The following is a 22,882-nucleotide window of genomic DNA, read 5'->3' on the forward strand; positions in this document are numbered from 1 at the left end:
TGCATAATAAAGATATGTTTTATAAAAAAAATACTGTTTTAAAATAACTCGAAGAAAAAATTAATTATAAAGTCATGACGTCATTTCCTCGTGATCATGATAATTTTTCCAAGATGTCCGGGACGGAAGGTGGTGCTTTCGGTGCTGGGAAAGCAGGGACCCCATTTGACCCCTTAGCGTTCATTAAAAAGCCTCAAGTGATATTGCGAATAGCAAGCACGGTATGTTGACATTCTTCGTTGGTTAACGTGTTTATGGATAATTCTGTAGTTGGTTTGTTTACAATCAAAACATACCGGTGTTGTGAGAAGTTGACATGTAACAGCAAGAATTGTTTAGCTAGAAGTAGAACGTTCTAGTTTGATGCGACTTTGACTCGAAGCATATCTGTGCTAGAGCCAAAGCACATATCTAACATAGACATGCCAGAAGTTAAGCTCCAATCCCCTTCGACCACTGGCCGTGAACAATATATTGCAACAGAAAGGGGTTTTTTTCGCTCCTTGACACTCTTGAGCTATTATGATCAGGTAGCTTTTAGGCCAAAAGCTGTTCCGAAAAAATGCTTATGCGTTTTAATTTCACTTTATTCCCAATGTAAGTAACGGTTACTGTGAATTACAGGTTGGGTACAACAATGCATATGGGTAATAATCCTACATTTGGGCAACAGTTACCGTGTACAGTAGGCCTAATAATTTTAATATTACCCAAGAACTTATCTTATTCCATGATATTACTGAAATGGATTGAGGGGATAAAATGAAATAAAAACAAAGTTATTTTCCCCTATATGGTTTCTATTGAACCGTGTAAATTCATCTAATTAGTCCATAGCCACGTGCGCAATACCTTTTTTTATTCTATTTTAAACAATATGCATGTTTGTTTGTGTGGTTACCTCGTCACTCTAAAAATAGCAACGACCAACTATAGTAATTCCAAAATTACATTTATATTATACATGTGTCTCGGTCAATACTGTATATATTAGACCTTTTTACTCTATGCAACAGGAACCGCAAGGATCAACAAATGAATAGTGAAGAGTAGTAAGCAACAAATTATGCAACAGGAACCGCAAGGATCAACAAATGAATAGTGAAGAGTAGTAAGCAACAAATCTAGTCCTTTATGACTATTCATTGTTGCGGTAACCGTTAGATAGTCCCACAGATATTCCAATGAGTATACTATCCCAACTAGGGTGTATCAATATTTTTGTATAATGCAGATATGTGAATGTTACAATAGAATCACCAACGGTTGTCAATAGATACGTAAATGTAAAACAGAGGGGAAAACTTCAATTGACAAATAAAGATATCAGTGTTTTACTTTTTTTTCGTAAAAGAAACTACACTTTCAAGTCTGTATCAACTACATTAAACATAACTTCTAGGCATCAGACAATAACATGCAGTTTTCAGACAGTTTACACACCTACGTATCTTACCTGTGAATAGGCAGGTAAGCTAATTACCTGTAACTCTTACCTTTGAATACCATGACCAAAGGGCATTTATGACCCAACTCCAACAAACACGGGCATGTTTCCCCATTTAACAGGAGAAAGAACGTTTTATGTACTTGTCTTTCATTTTGTCACTAATATAAACAGTTAACTGAATGTGTGTACTATCATACCTCACTTTATACATTATGATTATATGATGTGTCTGAGGATACAAATAAAATTGCAAACTTGAAAATATTTTTGTCCATTTCAAATGAGTACCTGTATTTCACCTATTTTTACTAATGGTTAACTTAGTGATGCATCCAGAATTGATGGTGTTAAATTCAATAATCTTTAGACACAAATGTATATATATATACCTGTAACTCTTACCTTTGAATACCAATATATATATATAAATATAAAATATATATCTTTATTTTATATTTATATATATATATAAAGAAAACATTGAGAAGTCCTTGTGTTGGAATTAAATATAAAAAATAGAACAAAAGACAGAGATAGCGTCTCTAGGCCTTTCTCGGGTTGATTCCCCGTTCATCAGGAGACTGCAAAGTCATTATGACGTCACAGGAGGCTTAAAGCACAGCATAGTTTGAAAAGATTCATCTACACTAATAATAAGTCATAATGACTTAGCATTATTGATGACGTCATACTTTCTTGTGTAAACAACTATGCCTGTTTTCAAAATAAACAGTCTCCTGATGAATGGGGAATCAACCCCAGAAAGGCCTAGAGATGCTATCTCTGTCTTTTGTTCTATTTTTANTATATATATTGACGATATATGGATTTTCATAAAATATCTAATTTGGAAATGTCTATCATTTTTGTAGTAATGTTTGAACTGGAATGACATTGATTGAAATGTTAAAAAACTATCAACATTAAAAAAAAGTTATTTTGTAGTTTAATATGGATCCACGATTTTGTGATTATGAATAGTGCATCATTTTAAAAGCTGACATTGAATGTAAATTGAAAATCCTTGAACATAAGCAGCATGCAAAGAACGATTGACAGGTACTATCTTAATTATCACAAGGTTTGGGGGGGGGGGGGGGTTGGACTCTTAGGTAATACTTAATCATGAATTGACATCGGTCAGGTGACAAAGTGAATAGCACATTTGCCTTTCACTAAGATGGCTGAGGTTCGATTTCTCAATCGCATGTGAAAAGGAACATGCATGGGGTTGCCTGCCCAACCATGTGTTTTTTCTTAGTACTCTGGTTTCCTCCCACATTAAGAACCCTGCGCTGTCATCCAGGTCAAAAAGAGTGATTAATATAATATGATGCTAACTTGTTTAATAATTTTTGTCAAAAAATAAATAAGAGGTATGGTGTGTAAGGGATGCAGAGCCCTTTTTTCAGTTCGCAGCATTGACATGGTCTGAAAATACAGATTAATGACTGCATATGTAGTGCACGTATACATGCATTTGGCAACTCTGTCTCAAAATAGTACATGTATGTAAACGCTCACTGTTGTATCAGACACTGTGTTAGTCAACATATATAATAATTTTCATTGTGTACAGGGAAATTAAACACAAGGAAGGAACTATTAATCCTGCAATGAACATCAATTCAATTAGTCAATTTGTGTTTATAAATATATCTAACATATATATGTTAGATAAATACTAGATTAAATATTATCAGTTAGATGTTTATAGACGACAGTTAATTTTGAAATAAAACCAATAACAATATATTGACAGTCAAAGTTAGAAAAATTGCAAACTTTATGTTTGCAAATATTGTGTATGCAAAATCTCCCTGACAGATTTGTTTTCATCAAAAAAACTCTAGGGAAAAGTTGATATTTCAAAATGGAAGCCATTCTAAACCCATTTTCATGATTTCTGAACTTATTCTGTTAGTCGGAATGAGAGAAAAGTACTCTTTCATGCCCAGGGGTGTAGATAGGGAATTTCTAAAGCATAGCTTTCTATCATTGGAAAACTACCTGATGTGACAGCTAGCTATGTTAGAAAAGGTATCTATACGCATGGACATAGTTTTTAATTGGTCCATTTTTCATGGACAATTTGTTAATGCATGCCTTGATTGGAATAAATTTTATTGCTATAATGCCTTCAATAGCTACTATTTATACTTATGATTTCACAGTGATAAATAATTTCGAAACAAATTATATTGTTCAGCTGAAAAAACTTCTGATTCAAGTTGTTCTTTTTAGGTTACCTGCATGACCATTGGTCATGGTAACCTATTGTGATAGCCTTTTGTCCGTTGTCGTGCGTTAACTTTTCCTTGTGAACACGATAACTTCAGTAAATGTTAACCGAGTTTGATAAAACTTTGTATGCAGCTATATATCAATAAGATCTCGGAGGATTTCGAAAATGGGAATTATTGGACAGTCACTTACAGAGTTATTGCCCTTTGTAATAATATTATTATTGGACCTTGTGAATACGATAACTTGAGTCAATGTTAACCGAGTTTGATGAAACTTTGTATGCAGCCATATATCAATAAGATCTCGGGACAAGTTCGAAAATGGGAATTATTCGACAGTAACTTTCAGAGTTATTGCCCTTTGTAATATTATTATTATTGGACCTTGTGAACACGATAACTTGAGTAAATGTTAATCGAGTTTGATGAAACTTTGTATGCAGCCATATATCAATAAGATCACGGACGAGTTTGAAAATGGGAATTATTGGACAGTCACTTACAGAGTTATTACCCTTTGTAATAATATTATTACACTATTTTGTATTGGACCTTGTGTTCACGATAACTTGAGTAAATATCAACCAAGTTTAATGAAACTCTGTATGTAGCCTTATATCAATAAGATCTCGGATACTTTCGAAACAGGGAATTATTTGACAGTTACTTTATGAGTTATTGCCCTTTGTAATAATATTATTATTGGACCTTGTAAACATGATAACTTGAATAAATGTTGACGGAGTTCAATGAAACTTTGTCTGGTAATTATTTGACAGTAACCTGCAGAGTTAACGCCCTTTGTCATTATATTATTATTTGTCCCTGTGATGTTGATTAACACTACACATGAATAGATGTAAATTCATGTGGTACACCTTTTTTTTCATTCATGACACATTTTTGCTACTAACAAGGTGCTGTTAAAATTTTGTGCCCTATTCAATAAATCATTGATTTAGGCTTTTACTTGTTTCTTTTAACCAAGAACAGAAGACATACAGTTACCAAGTTTGTTCAAAACAGACCCCTTGGGTCAAAATTGGAGTCACACCCATTTATTTCAGTTATCGTGTTCACAGGGTCCAACAATAATAGAATTACCAAGGGGCATAACTATGTAAAGTATGGTCAAATTGGTCCGGTATTCAAACTCATCCAAGATCTCATTGATACAAAGCTGCATACAAAGTTTCATCAAAATCGGTTCATATTTACTGAAATTATTGTGTTCACAAGGAAAAATTAATGGACGATGCAGCAAGGTCACACGGACCAACGAAAAGTATGAATTTGCCTCTGGATGACAGTCCTAATTTGAATCGGATGTCAGGTGACCGTTAAGGCCCATGGGCCTCTTGTTTAATTAATGAAAGGATATCGTAAAACTTGTTTAGATTTATGGTGAATTTTCACCAATATTTCATGAATTGATACTTAGTTGATGAGGGTCAGAAAACTCAAGAAGGGGATGACGCAACCAGGGGGGTGGGGTTAGTGGGTCACTTAGTATAAATTCTTAAAGGATCTTTTGAAATTACCTGTCAATTATTTTAATGAATTCTGGTGGTAATCATTGTCCTGAGATAGGGATCAGAATCTGAAGTACTCAAGATAGGGTATGTTGACCCCACAGGGGGTTGAAGGCAGATCAATCAGAGGTCAGAGAGTGGAAAATCTTCAAACTGATCTCCTCTGAAACAAAGTTAATGATAGATTTTCGCCAGCATTTCGTAATATTAGTGATGCTAAGGATTAGAATTTATACTCCAGAATGTCACAGCTAGTGGCCAAGGGGCAGGCCCCTGTCACAGAAAGCAACCCTCAAATTAAAATAGTTTGACTTCTCTGAAACTTACTGGTTGATTCAACATTTGTATAAAACAAGCCTTAGTTGGTGAGATCTTGAATTTATTTAAGCAGATTTTATTTATTTTTTGGTTCCGATGTGCAACTTTGATGTCTTTTTTCCATGTCCACTTTTATTGTTTGCATCAATTTCAACAAGTGAAAATCTCGGCAAGTTAATTGGTCGTATTAATCAAAGTTTTTATATCCAATTGTTAAATGTTGTAGAAGTAAACCAACTTATGGTCAGTTCTGATGCTATCCTTTACTCACATGACTGTTAAGTCCCTTTGTTCACCTTGGTGTTTTTTTGTAACTAAACTTCATACAATTTTCAGGTATTTGCAAACTGAATACATTTCTCATTTACATTAATAACAAACTATAAATTCCAAATATTACCAATTTTGTCATTTAATATTTCCTAACAAAGATTTAATTTAGGGAAACACTTTGGAAAATTTCGACAAGTAAATCCAAAACAGTGGATATCAACATCCAACAGTTACTTTTCTTCCATCGTCATACACTTGATACAGAGACACTTTGCAGAATAGTATGAAACTTAAGCTTTATGTAGAAAAACATTACTGCTTTACTTTGAACATATCATACTGCAACTTATTAATGATTTCTGTCCATGAAATAGATGTTATAACTAACATAAGAAATCTGGTCAGGTTGTAACACTTCCTATACAAAGGGCAAGAGGTTGCATCACCATATTTTTCTTGTGAAAAAATGTATAGTGTCTCAATTTATCTGGTAGGTTTATTATCCCATGTTCAAGGAAAGAAACATGCTATACCTAACTAAGAGTATTCAAAACCAGTTGTTTTCCAAGAAGTTATCATGTGGTGTACAAAAGTTGTATTTGGATGATTTGTTTTTTGTAGGTATGGGCTATGGTTGTGTTTGGATGTATATCAGCCGAGGGCTGGTATGACGGCCATTGTCAGATGAGGGACGATCCCAATGCCTGTAACTATGGCGTAGGAATTGGAGTTTTAGCATTCCTTATTTGTATTGGATTCCTTGTGGTAGATGGCCTGTTTGAAAACATCAGTAGTGTGCAGTACAGAAAATATGCTGTTATTGCTGACATGTGTATATCAGGTAAGTGTCCTTACGATCAAATCAAAACGAAAAACATTATTTATAGATTATGCTTTGATATGAATTACATAAATGTGTCGTAGCATCTGCAACAAGAAACATTGGCAGTATTTTTAATTTGATTTTGTGCGAGGAGACTCCAAGCTATAAAGGTGTAAGAAAATATAGTTTTGAGGAGGCTCCAGCTTTCACCATTAACCTGCTGTGCAGAATTTATTGGAACTTTCACATAATGGTAACGCAACTGTGTAGTTTTTATACACCTGTCGAATGAAGGGACATATATCATGTTATCATGTAAGTGGGCGGGCGGGCACAAACGGTGTTCAATATCTCGAGTAGTTTTAAAGGGATTAACTTCAAACTTCATTGGAAGGTTCATTGCCATGATCGCTCAGACAAGTCTATAACCGCAATTATCGGAACATAATTTATGGAGTTATGGCCCTTTATTCATTTGCCGAAACAGTGTCCACTCGATATCTCAAGTAGTTTTCAATGGATTAACTTCAAACTTCATAGGAAGGTTCATTATTATGGTAGCTCTGACAAATTCGATAACCGCAATCATTGGACCATAATCTACAGAGTTATGGCCCTTTATTTAATTGCCGAAACATTGTCCACTCGATATCTTCAGTAGTTTTCTACGGATTAACTTTAATGTTAATTATTTTTGGGTGTGTAACAATGTTTGGAACCATAACAACAATAAAAAGTGGAAAAAATATTGCTGATTTACTCAAAAAGTATTGTATTTATTACAAAACATAAAACATCGAAATTGTATTTATACACTATGTCTTTCTGTTTCATTTATTTTATATGGTACAATTATTTTGATCCGGATGAGAGTTGTCTTTCATAATATCGGAACTTTTTGCAGAGGAATAAAAAGTTTCCTAATTACAGTTATCTCCCTTCATACACATACAAGTGAAGGAATTAAGTTGAAAAATATGACATTGATCAAAAAAATTCCATTAACTTTTTGATTGTACAGATAAGGTGATTTTTTTAACAATTACACGTACATGCCTAGATAAATACAGTGATCTTCAATCAAACTTCCCAGAGGAAGTGCACTTCACTTGTAAGAACAGTTTATTTGATAGAACCTCCTGACTGGTCTTAGCACAATATGTACATTTGAGGCCAGTACAAACAACACATCAGTCTGCATCCAATACGCTAACGCCTCATTTATGACCTTTTCAATATCATCTGGTCTCATGTAAGTGTATTTGCACGAGTCAGTATATATATGTCTTGGTTCAGAAGCTTTTTTTCCGAAGTACATGTTTGTGTGAACATTGATAATATCTTGTCTCGGTAAATAACATACATATTTCCAAGTAATGTCTCGGTATCAGGTGTTAATTTACATGTCATCACCTTGCACGTGTTCTTGTGTTTACCCAGTGTCACTATAGCATTGAAATGCCTGAAACCCAAATGGAAATTCCTTACCTTGTTACTTGAAGTCAAACATGTGTTTTACCCCAAAGCCAAAGGTATGAAAAGGGCACTGATTTGTTTTTGCATGTATTTGATTCTATGAAAATTTCCATTTCCATTTTATTGTTCCCCATTTTTGAAATGCTTTAGACAGTAGACACCGACCAGATTTTACAATACATTTAGCATGTTGTATGTAATACAGCATGTCTAGCATAGTGAGCTGTGATTCCTGTGTGTGTTTGCTGTTAGCTCCAAGGCAGGCAGCAAGACTTAAGTATTGACTAAGTATTGATTGCCATCTTGTCAGCCTAAAAGCTTATCACTGTCTTGCTGTGAGCTAGCTAGCAGCCTCATCACTGTGATACTGAATGTGCAGACTCCCTCATACACTAACATAGTACTTAACATGTACAAAGCCTATTTAAGTATCAATCAATAATATCCCCCATACATGATAGTACTGACCTTTTAAGTACCAGTAACATCCTCCCCATACATACTCTACATTACTGACTGTATTAAATCTACTTACAGTCAATAACACCCGCACACACTACAGTATTGACCTTGTGTAAAACAGGAGTATGAATTAATTACATAGCCCAATACACAACAGTTCTGACCCCCCATGAACTACAGTACTGACTTGTATAAAGCCTAATTGACAAGATATTTAAATTTGTTTCCCCAATAACATCTTATTATAACTTAATCATTGTACGGGTAATAAGTGTGATGGATTTGTGACATTATTGCTGAAGATATCTGTTAAGGGTCAAAGGTTGGGGGAAAAAATAGATAATTATAAATGTTGTTTGTTCCTGCAATATTTTGTAAAATGTTGGACTTTGTGCATCCGTAATATTCTTCCCATTTCTCTGTAGAGAAAACACTTTTCATGTCATATTTTAGTGTTGTGGACCATGATTCTGAGTCAACATTAATGTTCTGTGTGCTGTAGAACTGTGAACATTATGTTTTGTAGCACTGTGGACATTCCTGTGGTTTGTTGGTTTCTGCTACTTGACGGATGCCTGGAACCATTCTTCTGACGACAGCCCTTATCGCGCCCCTCACGGTCATGGCCGCGATCATGTACAATCTGCCATAGCATTTTCCTTCTTCTCCATTGCTACTTGGGTAAGTAATTTGTCTACCTGGAAATAAGACATAACTACTGGCTACATATTCACATATAGTTTATATGGAAATATAATTCTACCAACAGGAGTGAGTTTCATTTTCTACAGTTAAATATTTAATAAAAGAAATGTTCCCATGTACCAGTGAGTTTCAGGCTAAGACCATAACTACAAATGTAATCTATATACCTTTCTGAATAGCTAAATATGCTATTGATATTCTTATCATGTCAACTGAACATTCTAAAACCAGATTGTATACATTTTATAGGGAGGGCTCACCTTCTTTGCTGTGAGACGCTATCGGGAAGGCTCCCAGGAAACTTTCACTCAAGGATATGAAACGGAACAAAATGCATCTTCCCCATATTCCTCATTCCCTGGCAGTGATACTGGCGACCCTTATCAGCAGCCCCCTTTTAGTGGCCAGAAGGAGGCTCCTGATTTCCAGCCACCAACCTACTAGGGAAAGAAGTATCTAAATTACCCCTAGTCAATGGCGGGGTGACAAGGAAGAATCAAAAGGAGCAGCCACACCAGCGTTACCATGGTCACCATTAGAAAGTTGTATTAGGCTGTTGTCAAGTATAGGATAAGGAAATGGATATGTGTATCTAGATGATAAGTCAGATCATGGTATGTCTGGGATGCTTGTAGGTCATTTTGGCTTTATGATTACTTACTTCAAATGCATAAATAGTTAATGCCTATATATATATTTATTGTTTAATACGTTATCAAAATAAGATTAAAATTTTGAGTGGTTTGAAATAAAAAATGCAAAAACACTAAAGACATGATATATGATCAGTGCAGTGTTGCTGACTATGACGGGGAGATGCTAGAGAGTGTAGCAGTGCTTTGTGGTGTCCTGATATATGGCTGACTTTGTAAACAGTCCAGAGGGACTAGGTACACTTTAAAAGGAATACTGAAGAACTGTGTATGAATTGTTCTTGTGGTCTATCAGATGCTGGAGAAGTCTTATCAAAGGGGGACAACTCTAGTATGTTGGCTAGATTTGTTGGAGGCATGGTATGTGATGGTTCACCGTATCAAATTGGGTTGTGGTTGAAAGCATGCTGATTGATAGTAGGAATTTATATTCATTGAAGTGAAATGCCAAAAGTTTAGTGTATTGAAGATGTTTTCTATATTGAAGGAATCGGTATGAAAAAATATCTTTTAAAAGATATGTGTTCAGCAACGGGAATAACTGATCTTGTTGTTATTAGATTTTCCCTGTGGGGAACAATAGAATCTCCTTGTGGGTAATGAGGCACATAAAAATATGTTTGAAATCCATATTGTATGAGCATGATCTTTAATTCTCCTCTGTGTTGTGATAAGACTTGTCAGTACTATGTATCGGTTTGATAGATCTCAATGGAGTGTGTAGATTTAATTGAAATAGAGTTTCCATGCTATTGTATTTAGTAAAACGTGTCATTGTGATTCCATGAAATCAGAGGAAATTGAACCAGTGGAATCATTTTACCTAAAAAACGGTTAAATAACTGCGGTCTGATATCACTCTCAGAATACATTAAGTACTATACCCACCTGTAGATGTAGGCATATTCACTAGGATGCTCAAATGACATGTTGCACCATCGCATTGCTTAGGAATCGAGCTATAGCCTTTGTGATATGACTAGCCTCTATGTTATTAGGAAGTAGCATCAGTGATGTGACCAGCCACTATATTGTTCAGGAACTAGACTAGGTCATGTGACTAATTAATGACGAGAGTAGTTAAAACATCAATAAAACACCAGCTTTGACTGTTGCAATAGTTTTTATGTAGTTGTACCATGTCTGATTAAGGACAGACTAATAGTGATACACTCTACCTGCTTCTCCAAGCATGTTTGAGACTAGCTTGTCAATCACAATCAACTATACCAACTTGCACCCCAAAGCATGTTGTGATGCTAGCTTGTCTATCAGTAGAACTGTACCAGTTTTAATCATTATTCATGTGATATTCCTTTTTTCTCAATTTGTTTTATTTGACAATGAATCATTCCATTTATTCAGTTTGTGTGTTACTTGTGCTATTATATAGATGATTTATTCCTAACTGGTGAGTGTATGGGCATGTCTTTGCTGTCTTCGCAGATTAGACTGCTATTGGTATGGTTTCTTTTAGAGTATTATTTCATGTTGACTTGTTGTATACATATATTTACACTTTTTAATCATAATCATAATTTATATCCATATTTCAGAGTAGATTATTGACATCGTTAAGTTTGCGTGAAAAAATACATGTTTCAGTCAGTGAATTGTTATTTGTTGTCTTCTCTTAACATAAATACTCCGAAAATACCTAAATGATTCATTGTATAAGAGAAGGTTGAAAAACTTATTCTAGTTCATATCGACCCTTGTATCACTCGTTTATCCTGTATTAATTAGAAATCATATTCTTTTCTATTTTATCTTAGTTTATGTGGAATATGTTGCTTTAGTTACTACAAATAATGCTTCCATTGAAATATTGTGAATTTTAATCACTCCCGTTTAAGTTCTATCAATTACAAAATGTATTTATTGTGATTTGTTTTTGTGATTTGTTTTTCTAATTATCAAACTACAGTTGACTAAGGGGACCTGTGTTAATGAGCCCACGGCTAATTAAGCAAGTGCTCCTACAGTCCAACACTAACTCAATGATTGACAGGGCCTAGTGTTGGTATCGGTGTGGTTGTTCCACCAGCTGAAGTGACACATCACTGATGTTGTTGCCTATCTGTTGTTTATCTTGTGTGTTTGCTGGTTTGCTGTATTTTAGATCAGTGCTTCTATGCTGTCCCATAAGCCAAATTATATTTCCTGTGACATAAAGATTTGCTGATTTGTAGACCAATTGTACCATTTTGATTGATTGATTTATTGTTTAAGAGACTAAACTATTAGAAGACACAGATATCAGATATGATTAAAGATCTACATTATGAAAAGAGAAACGTGTCTCAAATCTGGTCAATATTGTTAACTGGATAAATAAGTAAAAATGTCAGACACGATTAATTAATAAGAAATCCAGGCTATGTTTTAATGTTGCATTTATGCTAGAAGATTAGAAGATTAAATCTAGAAATCCATACAAAAAAATCAAATTGTTTTGTTTCTCCTCACAGAAAATCTGAAGTTCTTTTTTCTGCAATAGCAGCTGTCATGGTAATACTATTAACACTCTTTTATAACAGATATTCGTACATGGCGTATACGGGTTTACATGCACATTGTATAATAGATCATTGTAGACTGTTGCAAGTTCATTTCTTTATACCTTTTTGCAATAGATTGATAAACATATCTTTTCAACATTTATTCAAAAACATTTCTTAATGATATAGCATTTCATGAAGTGAAAATGCTGCCAAGTGCAATATTATTTTGGTAATGCTGTCGGTTTAAAGAATATCTCTCTTCATTGCTTATCCCTCTTTATTTTATCTCCGATCCTTATTTCACATTTAAAACTGGTAAATGTTAAGTGGAATTTCTAGACTTGTTTTTAATTTAAGTTTACACAAATGCCAGAATTGTAAACTGGGTATGAGAACAAAGCATTTCATTGCAACGCTTTGCCAAACCAAGAGCTTTCTTGAAATAAATGTGTAGGCAGATTACAAATACAAGTTTGATGAGGATGTTTGCATAAAAGAAATTGCTCCTTAACTTTATGAGCATGGGTAGCATACTGGGGCTCTGCTGACAATAATCAATTATTAATGAAATTAAATACAGTATTTCAATGGATGTATTGATTTTAATACAGAATTTCTTCAGAGATTTGAGCTTTGAAATTTTGATGTTAGACATTATGAGTGAATAGAAAATCCATATACCAAAGTTGACATCTACATAAACATTAAAATTATATTAATGATCAAGTTATTAATGGTGGTTATTACCAATAAAAAGTTTGATCTTAACATATCTGATACAGAAGTGATCTCAATAATTAATATGCCAAAATAAAATTGACACAAATGTCATCTTTGATGGGATTAAAAAAGTATACTTGTGTTTGATGGGATAAAACTAGGGATATATGTGTTTGATGGTAATTATATGTTTTGTTTATGATATTTGTAAGTGAGAGGAACTTGGTCAAGCTGGACTCATGCAATGCTTATACGAATATGTTTATCAAGGTTTGAAATTTATGACAACTTATTGTAAGCAGTATGTTGACCTTCAGTATTTGAGTATGTTGAAGGTTTCCCAATACTCTGTGTTTCACTGCACCCTGCCTTGCCAACACCTGGGCAATGTCAAAACTTGCTGCTTAGACATAATGTTATGAATTTCACATTTAGAAAAGGGTCCATATGTTTCAGCATGAAAATACTGTTTGTAAATTATCTACATCATCAATCTCTGATTATAAAACCAATGGAACAAGTGACTATTTGCAATCCAATTATTGTGTACGTTATATACATGTTTACATGTAATACAAGTTGTATCTGTGTATTACATGTTGTGTATATAATTTACCTGTTTATGTGTATTATACAGGTTATGTAAATTATATAGGTTTACTTGTATTACAAGTGGTGTTTATAATATATCATTACTTGTAAATGTATTATAACATATGTATATTCGGTTACTTGTATTACAAGTGGTGTTTATAATAATCATTACTTGTATTACAACATGTGTATATTCGGTTACTTGTGTAGCAAGATGTGAATATATATACTTGTATTACAACCTGTGTTTATAATATATATTCACTTGTATTACAAAGTTTTATATATACTGTACTATACATGTTATATTACAAGTTGTGTGTATATATATATATATAAATGAACTTGTATAACAATTTGTGTATATATATATATGTAAATGAACTTGTATAACAAGTTGTGTATGTACTATACATATTGTGTAACAAGTTATGTATAGATATTTACTTGCGTTACAAGTTGTGTATATATTACACACATTTATTTGTATAACAAGTTAAACACACTCCTAGTTTGTGTCACTAATTGTTACCACTATGCACAGAGAATCCTATTCATATTATTGTTGTTATTGTCTTTAATATCAGCTATTATCATATCTTGTCATATCTACACACCTTGTCTGTTATAACTGATACCAAGTGTTTTATCAACAAGCATTGTCTGTTATAACTGAAACCAAGTGTTGTATCAACAAACATGGTCTGTTATAACTGATACCAAGTGTTTTATCAACAAGCATTGTCTGTGATAACTAATACCAAGTGTTGTATCAACAAACATTGTCTGTTATAACTGATACCAAGTGTTGTATCAACAAGCATTGTCTGTTATAACTAATACCAAGTGTTGTATCAACAAGCATTGTCTGTTATAACTGATACCAAGTGTTTTATCAACAAGCATTGTCTGTTATAACTGATACCATGTGTTGTATCAACAAGCATTGTCTGTTATAACTGAAACCAAGTGTTGTATCAACAAACATTGTCTGTTATAACTGATATCAAGTGTCGTATCAACAAACATTGTCTGTTATAACTGATACCAAGTATTGTATCAACAAACATTGTCTGTTATAACTGATATCAAGGGTTGTATCTACACACATTGTCTGTTATAACTAATACCAAGTGTTGTATCTACACACATTATCTGTTATAACTGATCCCAAGTGTTGTATCTACACACATTATCTGTTATAACTGATACCAAGTGCTGTATCTACACACATTGTCTGTTATAACTGATCCCAAGTGTTGTATCTACACACATTATCTGTTATAACTGATCCCAAGTGTTGTATCTACACACATTGTCTGTTATAGCTGATACCAAGTGTTGTATCTACACGCATTGTCTGTTATAACTGATACCAAGGGTTGTATCTACACACATTGTCTGTTATAACTGATCCCAAGTGTTGTATCTACACACATTATCTGTTATAACTGATCCCAAGTGTTGTATCTACACACATTATCTGTTATAACTGATACCAAGTATTGTATCTACACACCGCGTCTGTTATAACTGATAACACGTGTTGTATCTACACACATTGTCTGTTATAACTGATCCCAAGTGTTGTATCTACACACATTGTCTGTTATAGCTGATACCAAGTGTTGTATCTAGACACATTGTCTGTTATAACTGATACCAAGTATTGTATCAACAAACATTGTCGGTTATAACTGATACCAAGTGTTGGATCTACACACATTGTCTGTTATAACTGATACCAAGTGTTGTATCTTGTATCTACACACCTTGTCTGTTATAACTGATACCAAGTGTTGTATCAACAAGCATTGTCTGTTATAACTGATATCAAGTGTTGTATCTACACACATTGTCTGTTATAACTGATACCAAGTGTTGTATCTACACACATTGTCTGTTATAACTAATACCAAGTGTTGTATCTACACACATTGTCTGTTATAACTGATACCAAGTGTTGTATCTACACACATTGTCTGTTATAACTGATACCAAGTGTTGTATCTACACACATTGTCTGTTATAACTAATACCAAGTGTTTGTTTCTACTCACCTTATCTGTTATAACTAATACAAACTGTTGTATCAACACGCAGTGTCTGTTATAAATGATACGTACCAAGCGTAGTATCTTCACACCTTGTTTGTCAGTAAAAACTGATACCATGTTTCTTGAACTGATACCAAGGGTGTGTGTACACCTTGTTTGTTTGTTCTTTGTGACATAGCCTCAGTGTTAGTGTCATACTGTTAACTAGAAACACAGCGTCAGTGTTAGTGTCATACTGTTAACTAGAAACCTAAGTGTTATTTCCGGCTGGTATATAGCGGGTATGTAACAAAAGACCAGAAAGTGGTTTGTTATTACCAGCTGGTACATGTGTAAGTTAGTTTCAACAACTATGTTTGTCTGTTCTAGTATAGGTATAATTAGACTAAATCTGTTGTTGTATGTACAGCATAATGGTTCTCGTCAACATGTCTTAACATGTATGGTTGAATAAAAGATTTTCAAGTGAATAAGATTCCCGCTTATATTATTAGCCCACCATCATCTGATGGTGGGCTATTCAAATCACCCTGCGTCCGTGGTCCGTCGTCCGTCCTTAAACAATTCTTGTTATCAGTATTTCTCAAGAAGTACCAGAGGGATGTTCTCAAATTTTATATGTTGGTTCCCCTTGGTCCTTAGCTGTGCAGGGCAACTTTTGAGACTGATCGGATAAACAACATGGCCGACAGGCAGCCATCTTGGATTTTGGTAGTGAAAGTTTGTTATCGCTATTTCTGAAGAAGCACCAGAGGGATCTTCTCAAATTTTATATGTAGGTTCCCCTTGGTCCCTAGTTGTGCAGGGCAACTTTTGAGACTGATTGGATAAACAACATAGCCGACAGGCAGCCATTTTTGATTTTGATAGACACTATTTCTCAGAAAGTAAGGGCGGGATCTTTCCCAAATTTGTTATGTAGGCTCCCCTAGGTCTGTAGTTGTGCATATAAACTTTTGAGACTGATCAGATAAACACAATAGCAGACAGGCAGCCATCTTGGATTTTGACAGTGAAGGATTGTTACGGCTATTACTCCGGAAATACTGGAGAGATCTTTCTTAAATCTTTTATGTAGGTTCCCCTTGGTATGAAGTTATGCATATTTTCTTATGAGACTGATCGGATAAACAAATCTTTGATTTTGACAGTTAAGGTTTGTTAGTGCTATTTCCCAGGAAGCACTGAAGGGTTTTCTCAAATTCTATATGCAGGTTCCCCACTATCCTTTATTGTTCATGTTTACTTTTTAAACTGATCAGATAAACAAAATGGCCAACCGACAGCCATCTTCGATTTTTGACATTGAAGGTTTGTTAGTACTATTTCTCAGGAATAACTTTCTCAAATGATATGTACGTTCCCCTTGATCCCTCGTTGTGCCTGTTATATTTTGAGACTGATCATAAAAACAAAATGGCTAAAGGAAGAACTAAACAGATCTTTCTCATATTGCAATGATCGATACTATTTCTTTCACATTACGTACTGTGCTTGTAAATATGTAAATATGTAAAATGACAAACTCACTTTGAAAGTTGTCTTTCATACACATCAGTATTAAGTTTAGATCAAAAGTTACCTCAGGGCGATTTACTGTTAACAAGTTCAAGTTCTTTATTAACTTTGAGTCTTGCGACTCATCAGTGTAACACATATACATGATATATATATATATATATATATATATANGAAAATACTAATAAATACACAGACGAGACAAAACACTCGGAGAGCATAACTACTTATGTTAATAAAGCTCTTCTTGAATTTGCAGCTTTAATGTATTTGGCCAATTTTGCTAATTCATTTGTGTTTTGTCCGTTAAATAACTGAATTAATTTAAACATGCTCGGTTTTTTACAATAGTACTTTTTTAAAAATTTCTCACGTAAATCAGAATAACAGGGGCATTTAAGAATAAAATGAAATTCATCTTCGACATCATCTATATCACAAGCGGTACAGATTCTTAAAAGTCGCGGAATATTTTGATAACGACCTTTCTCTACATTTAAATTATGGGCTGAAAGCCGAATTTTTGTTATTTCTTTTAAGTAACCTTTCATAAACGATTTTCTTAAATAACCCTGTATACCAACTTCTTTGTTAAGACATGTATAAAAAAATCCTTTTGATGATGTTCTAATTTGTTCTATACAATCTTGTCTATAAATATCTAAAAGTCTTTCTTTAATTATAATCAAACAGCTATTATCAATGTTATCTGTTTGCCATATGTAACCTAGACCTATTCTATATAATTCATTCTTGATATTAATTACCCATTTGTCGTTACGCACTAACATGTCTTCATAACATGATTTTAAAATGCAATTATCGGTATTTATAATCTTTATCCAATACTTAAAAATTCTGAATTTCCTCAGCAGTGATAATGGATATCTACCAAGCTCTAAATAGACCATAGCATTACAAGTATTTTTACGCACACCGAGTAATTTTTTACAAAACATAATATGTATTTTTTCAACATCCGGGGCTTTATGAAAACCCCATATTTCTGAACCGTAACACAAAATACTGTTTACATATGTATCAAATACTGATAGTTGGGTTTCAATATTAAAATAATTATTACGACATACATTCATAACTGAAAATAAAGCTTTCCTTCCTTGATCTGCTATTTTTTGCTGTGTTTTTCTGAAAGTGCCGTTGTAATTTAACATGACTCGATCAAACAGATCAGAGAAAAGATCGATCTGACAAAGAACTAATGAAGATGGTACAATGGTGGGCGCCAATATCGCTCTGGGATCTCTTGTTATTAAAACAACTTGACCTTGTCCTGCAGTCAATGTGATGCGTACTCGTTTTTTGTTGTATAGTTCAAACCATTAATTGGGAACCACAAGGCCTCAAGATTTCTGGTAATTTAATTCTGACCCTCTATCGTGTGATCGGTGTGAAGAGTGGTTACATAGGGGTTGTATTGCGGCAAGTGATGACGAATAGACTCGGTAACTAAGCATGATGTTGGATGTGCAACAAATGTGGTATCGTAGACTTCATCTCTTGAAAATCAATTTAGACCATCAATGTATGCTTCCTCATTACGAATACACCGCAGGAGGTAGACATAAGCTGGGGAAAACCTCGGTTCCAACACATGACTGATATATATAATCCAACCTGATCTAGGCATGGCTCAGCGATCAGATAATTCATTGATATGTATTAATTAGAAAAAAAACGAGAATACAGAAGTGCCAACAAAAACCATAAAATTCGTACTCAAAAGTGTTAAAACTAGTTGAAAATATGAACAAAGGAAAGATTTACAGGGAGACCCTTGAAAAAGTACAAAGAGAATAAGACCAGATGCTCCTGAAGGGTAAACGTCTGCTTCATTGACAACACCCGCCATGTGAACCAAGATCAAATCCAACTACTGCCACGTCCGCCCATCGGAAACTCTGTAGCGACAACAAAATCACGCATTCTGATGAGCAAAATCAAAATCATCGACATTCCAATCGCACAAAGAAACAGTACAATGTATCTTTCCCTGCGAGATCCTGATTGCAACCATGCGTTGTATGTTTTCCGTCAGCAGTAAACATCCATCACGGAAGAAATGTATTCGAAACAAGCTCTTGTTTACCTAGTCAGTTTCCATATTTAACAACCGTAGGTAGGGGAAGCAGGGTTGTTACTATCAAAAAAGGAAACGTTAACGATCGAAAGGTCAAATCGACCCCCTTTTAATACAGCTTAGTTGTAAGCCGTCCCTGTTTGTTATCTTGCAAGTGAAGATAGAAAGCGGCTGAATCAAATAAAGTCTGCGATGTCATTAACTGGAATATGTCAAAGCAAAATTGAAGGCACGCGTCTGTCTATTTGATTGGTGTCGGGTAAAAAAAAATCCTGACCAACCACTATAGGCTGTTGCATGTTCTTTGAAGATTACAGAGGAGATTACTGAGCCTTCAGTTTTGCTATGACATATTCCAGGGGTGTAGAGAGCGAAAGTGAGAGTAACCCCTGGATATCGAGGATGGCTCCCTGGACGAAGAGAGCGAAAGTGAGCGTAATCCCTGGTTATCGAGTATGTAGAACAGTGCGTAGAGATTAAAACGGACTAATATCTGTTGGTACAAGACGCCCTTCACAGTCTAAACCATACCACACAGGAGTAGACTAGAGGTCTAAAGCAAAAGATGATATATGAGCTTACACGAACTGGAGAATTCTTTATCACGTATAAGGCACAACAGCAAATTGTACTCCTTGCTAGAGAATTAAATTTTCCCGTTGGACTGAAAAAAAAACTTCGAAGGGGGATGTATTGTTCCGAAGCTTTGATAGATTTATCGATATCGTAACAGTCTTACATAGATAACAGCCTCACACGACTAGGAATGGACCATACAGAGGGAACAAACACACTGGACCTTGTATTCACCAACACACATTTCAGATGTGTGAGATCACAACAATGTCATGATCTACTTGGTACAATCCCAATCAACACAAAATACTGTTATTTAGTGAGCTAACTGGGGCAGCTTCTCAACGGCACCGGAATCCTCTCTCCAATAGGTAACTGACATGGCCTTAGAATGCAGTGTAAAACAGAAGACCAAGGAAGAGTAATCTACCATCCAAGATCAGTAAGAAAATGAATAACCTGTCATATCTATCACAAGAAATATAGAAGATGACAAAGGGACGAGTACACCAGAAAATGAAGTATCCACATAAAATCCCGAGACGTCAACAGAAAGATACAACCGTTCTCGAACAGGAATATGGGGACCTAGGGAAAACATTACAGAGGGACATAACACCGAAACTCGAAGCATGAAGAGATTTTGGTATTTTAAATCATCTATGAAGAACGATAAAAGGGACAAAACATTCATAACATGTAACGAAGGACGGCATCGTTGACCCGAAACAGAAAGCCTAACTGATAAACCAATAATTAAATAAGAACATGATATCGACCCAACTTTTCAACCGGTAGTCACCTCTCTCCACAATGGACAATATCAAGAGCATAGGGCATGCAGTTAGACAGATACTGGTGGTAGGCCCAAACACCATCAGTCCCCGTATACTGGCCAAGTCGATCTCCGCGGTACTCACCATCATATACAGTAAGTCATAAAATCGTGGCCCAGACACCATCAGTCCCCGTATACTGGCCAAGTCGATTTCCGCGGTACTCACCATCATATTCAGGAAGTCATAAGTTCGTGGGCCCAGACACCATCAGTCCGCGTATATACAGGACGTCATACAAGACCAACACAATCTCCGATGATTGAAAGATAGCTAATGTAGTATACATATATCATCATAGTAACATTATGCAACATTGGAGAGAAAACAGTATCCTCTAGGAACTACAGCATTGATTTCGCGGCAAAAGATCCCAGGATGGAGCACAGGGACCTGGGAATGTGTTACAGCTACATATGGACCTAAACTAAGGTCCAAATATAGCTGTACCAAATTTTTAGGTCCATGTGATATGGAGTACTGCAAGAAACGTGATGAACAGGTAGCATAATGTTCACCACCAGCATGGCAGGTAGGTATCTTGAAGGACCTTAGGATGGACTTTACTGCAGACCCAACTAAGACATCACAAAATGGCCAATGTGTACTACAAACTAACCCATGGCTTGGTTGCAGTCAACAAAGAAAGGTACCCGACTCGGCCAGCCTGGTGCAGCAACGGGACGACTACGTACCTCTACCAGAAAACTTTACTACCATTCGGTCAACTGACTGCCACCAGAACTCCCTCGTTTAGCGGAACACTGCAGTCTGACCATTCAGTGATGTTCTGGAGAGGGTGACAGCGGAGTGCTAGGCTGTACTACTTCTATGTAGTTTTAACCTTTTATCCTGAACAAATAGCCCACTGAGAGGTAAACGCTCATCTCGGAAAAAGAAGATCATCTGATGTGAGAGAGTGTGCTACAACTGTTGTAAATATCACATGTATGGTTCTGTAAAGATGTATAATTCCGTGGTAAAACATATCGCATCCTGATCAGTACACAGTGGAACATGTCACGTACATCTGGCGGTAAATAGTGAAACCTGTTTCACAAACTTGTTCTTATGACATCATTCTAGGTTATCATTTAATAACTATATGACTGATGAATAAATCAAGGTATGATGCCGTACTGATTGTTCCAAAACACACCCCGTCACCTACCTATTGGTGGAACCCCTTTCACTCTCCCTCTGGACATGTGCAACGATGTGGATCGTTAGCTATTTTTCAATAAAAAAGATTTTAAATACAACTTTTTGATACTTCTAAATTGTTTCACAATTTCATTTTAAATTTCTATCTAAACATCTATTTTTGTAAAAAGAAATACCAAATGTTGCGTTTTAGGCGACTTTTAGATAGCGCTTTACACATTTAATCAATATGCTTTATATACCTGGCCAACATGACGGACAGACAAAAGATTGTAATGTCAGTGTGATCTGATGTTAAAAATAGGGCCTACAGATTTGTTTATCGTAAAATATGCGTTTCAAAGAGCTGTATTGGTGTCCCGTTCGCGCTTTTCTAAAGGTATATATGTAATTAGTGTAGCACATCCTATGCGCCCGCGATAAGGACATTGTGGTGAGGGAATTTATTTAAAGTTACAGATAAATTGATGCAATAAATGTGTTTAGGAATTACTTCTGTTGATGCTAATTATAAAACAATTGAGCAAAAACAAAGTTTAATGAGGTACTTTCTAATACATAATTGACAGAAATTCGATTCCATACTGATACCAATTCTGTTTTAATTTCTATCAATTGAACACGTATATCATGTTTGTATATCTGGAATATTATACTGATAATAAAATAAAGTTTATACTAATTGAACAGGTTGCATCCATATCTTCTTGGAAATTCACTGAAAGCCATAAGGTATTTTTGTTCTTTCCAGCGAACTGGTCTGTAAACAAAGTAATTCTTTTATACAGCACTCTCTAGTTTAAAGTATATCATCATTATTTATACATACAGCTTCCATGTTATCTTATAATTTCTGCGTCGTTTACTTTTGCAA

At 34.9% G+C, this 22,882-nt stretch overlaps 1 protein-coding gene across 1 annotated transcript; it reads left to right on the plus strand.

The window, feature by feature from the left end:
- Positions 1–104: 104 nt before the first annotated feature.
- Positions 105–10,735, plus strand: LOC110446439 (synaptogyrin-2-like). The gene is made up of 4 exons (XM_021491595.1): positions 105–221; positions 6,441–6,660; positions 9,107–9,261; positions 9,535–10,735. Exons 1-4 carry the CDS (start codon positions 114–116, stop codon positions 9,727–9,729), a joined length of 678 nt encoding a protein of 225 aa, XP_021347270.1. The 5' UTR covers positions 105–113; the 3' UTR covers positions 9,730–10,735.
- Positions 10,736–22,882: the final 12,147 nt, after the last annotated feature.

This window comes from Mizuhopecten yessoensis, unplaced genomic scaffold, assembly GCF_002113885.1.
Source record: "Mizuhopecten yessoensis strain PY_sf001 unplaced genomic scaffold, ASM211388v2 scaffold333, whole genome shotgun sequence".
Taxonomy (NCBI): Eukaryota; Metazoa; Mollusca; class Bivalvia; order Pectinida; family Pectinidae; genus Mizuhopecten; species Mizuhopecten yessoensis.

Excerpts from the sequence above, each read along its gene's own strand:
- LOC110446439 (XM_021491595.1), top strand. The coding sequence starts at position 114 with ATGTCCGGGACGGAAGGTGGTGCTTTCGGTGCTGGGAAAGCAGGGACC. Across the intron at positions 222-6,440 it reads TATTGCGAATAGCAAGCACG|GTATGGGCTATGGTTGTGTT; the intron begins GTATGTTGACAT and ends TGTTTTTTGTAG. Across the intron at positions 6,661-9,106 it reads TGCTGACATGTGTATATCAG|CACTGTGGACATTCCTGTGG; the intron begins GTAAGTGTCCTT and ends TATGTTTTGTAG.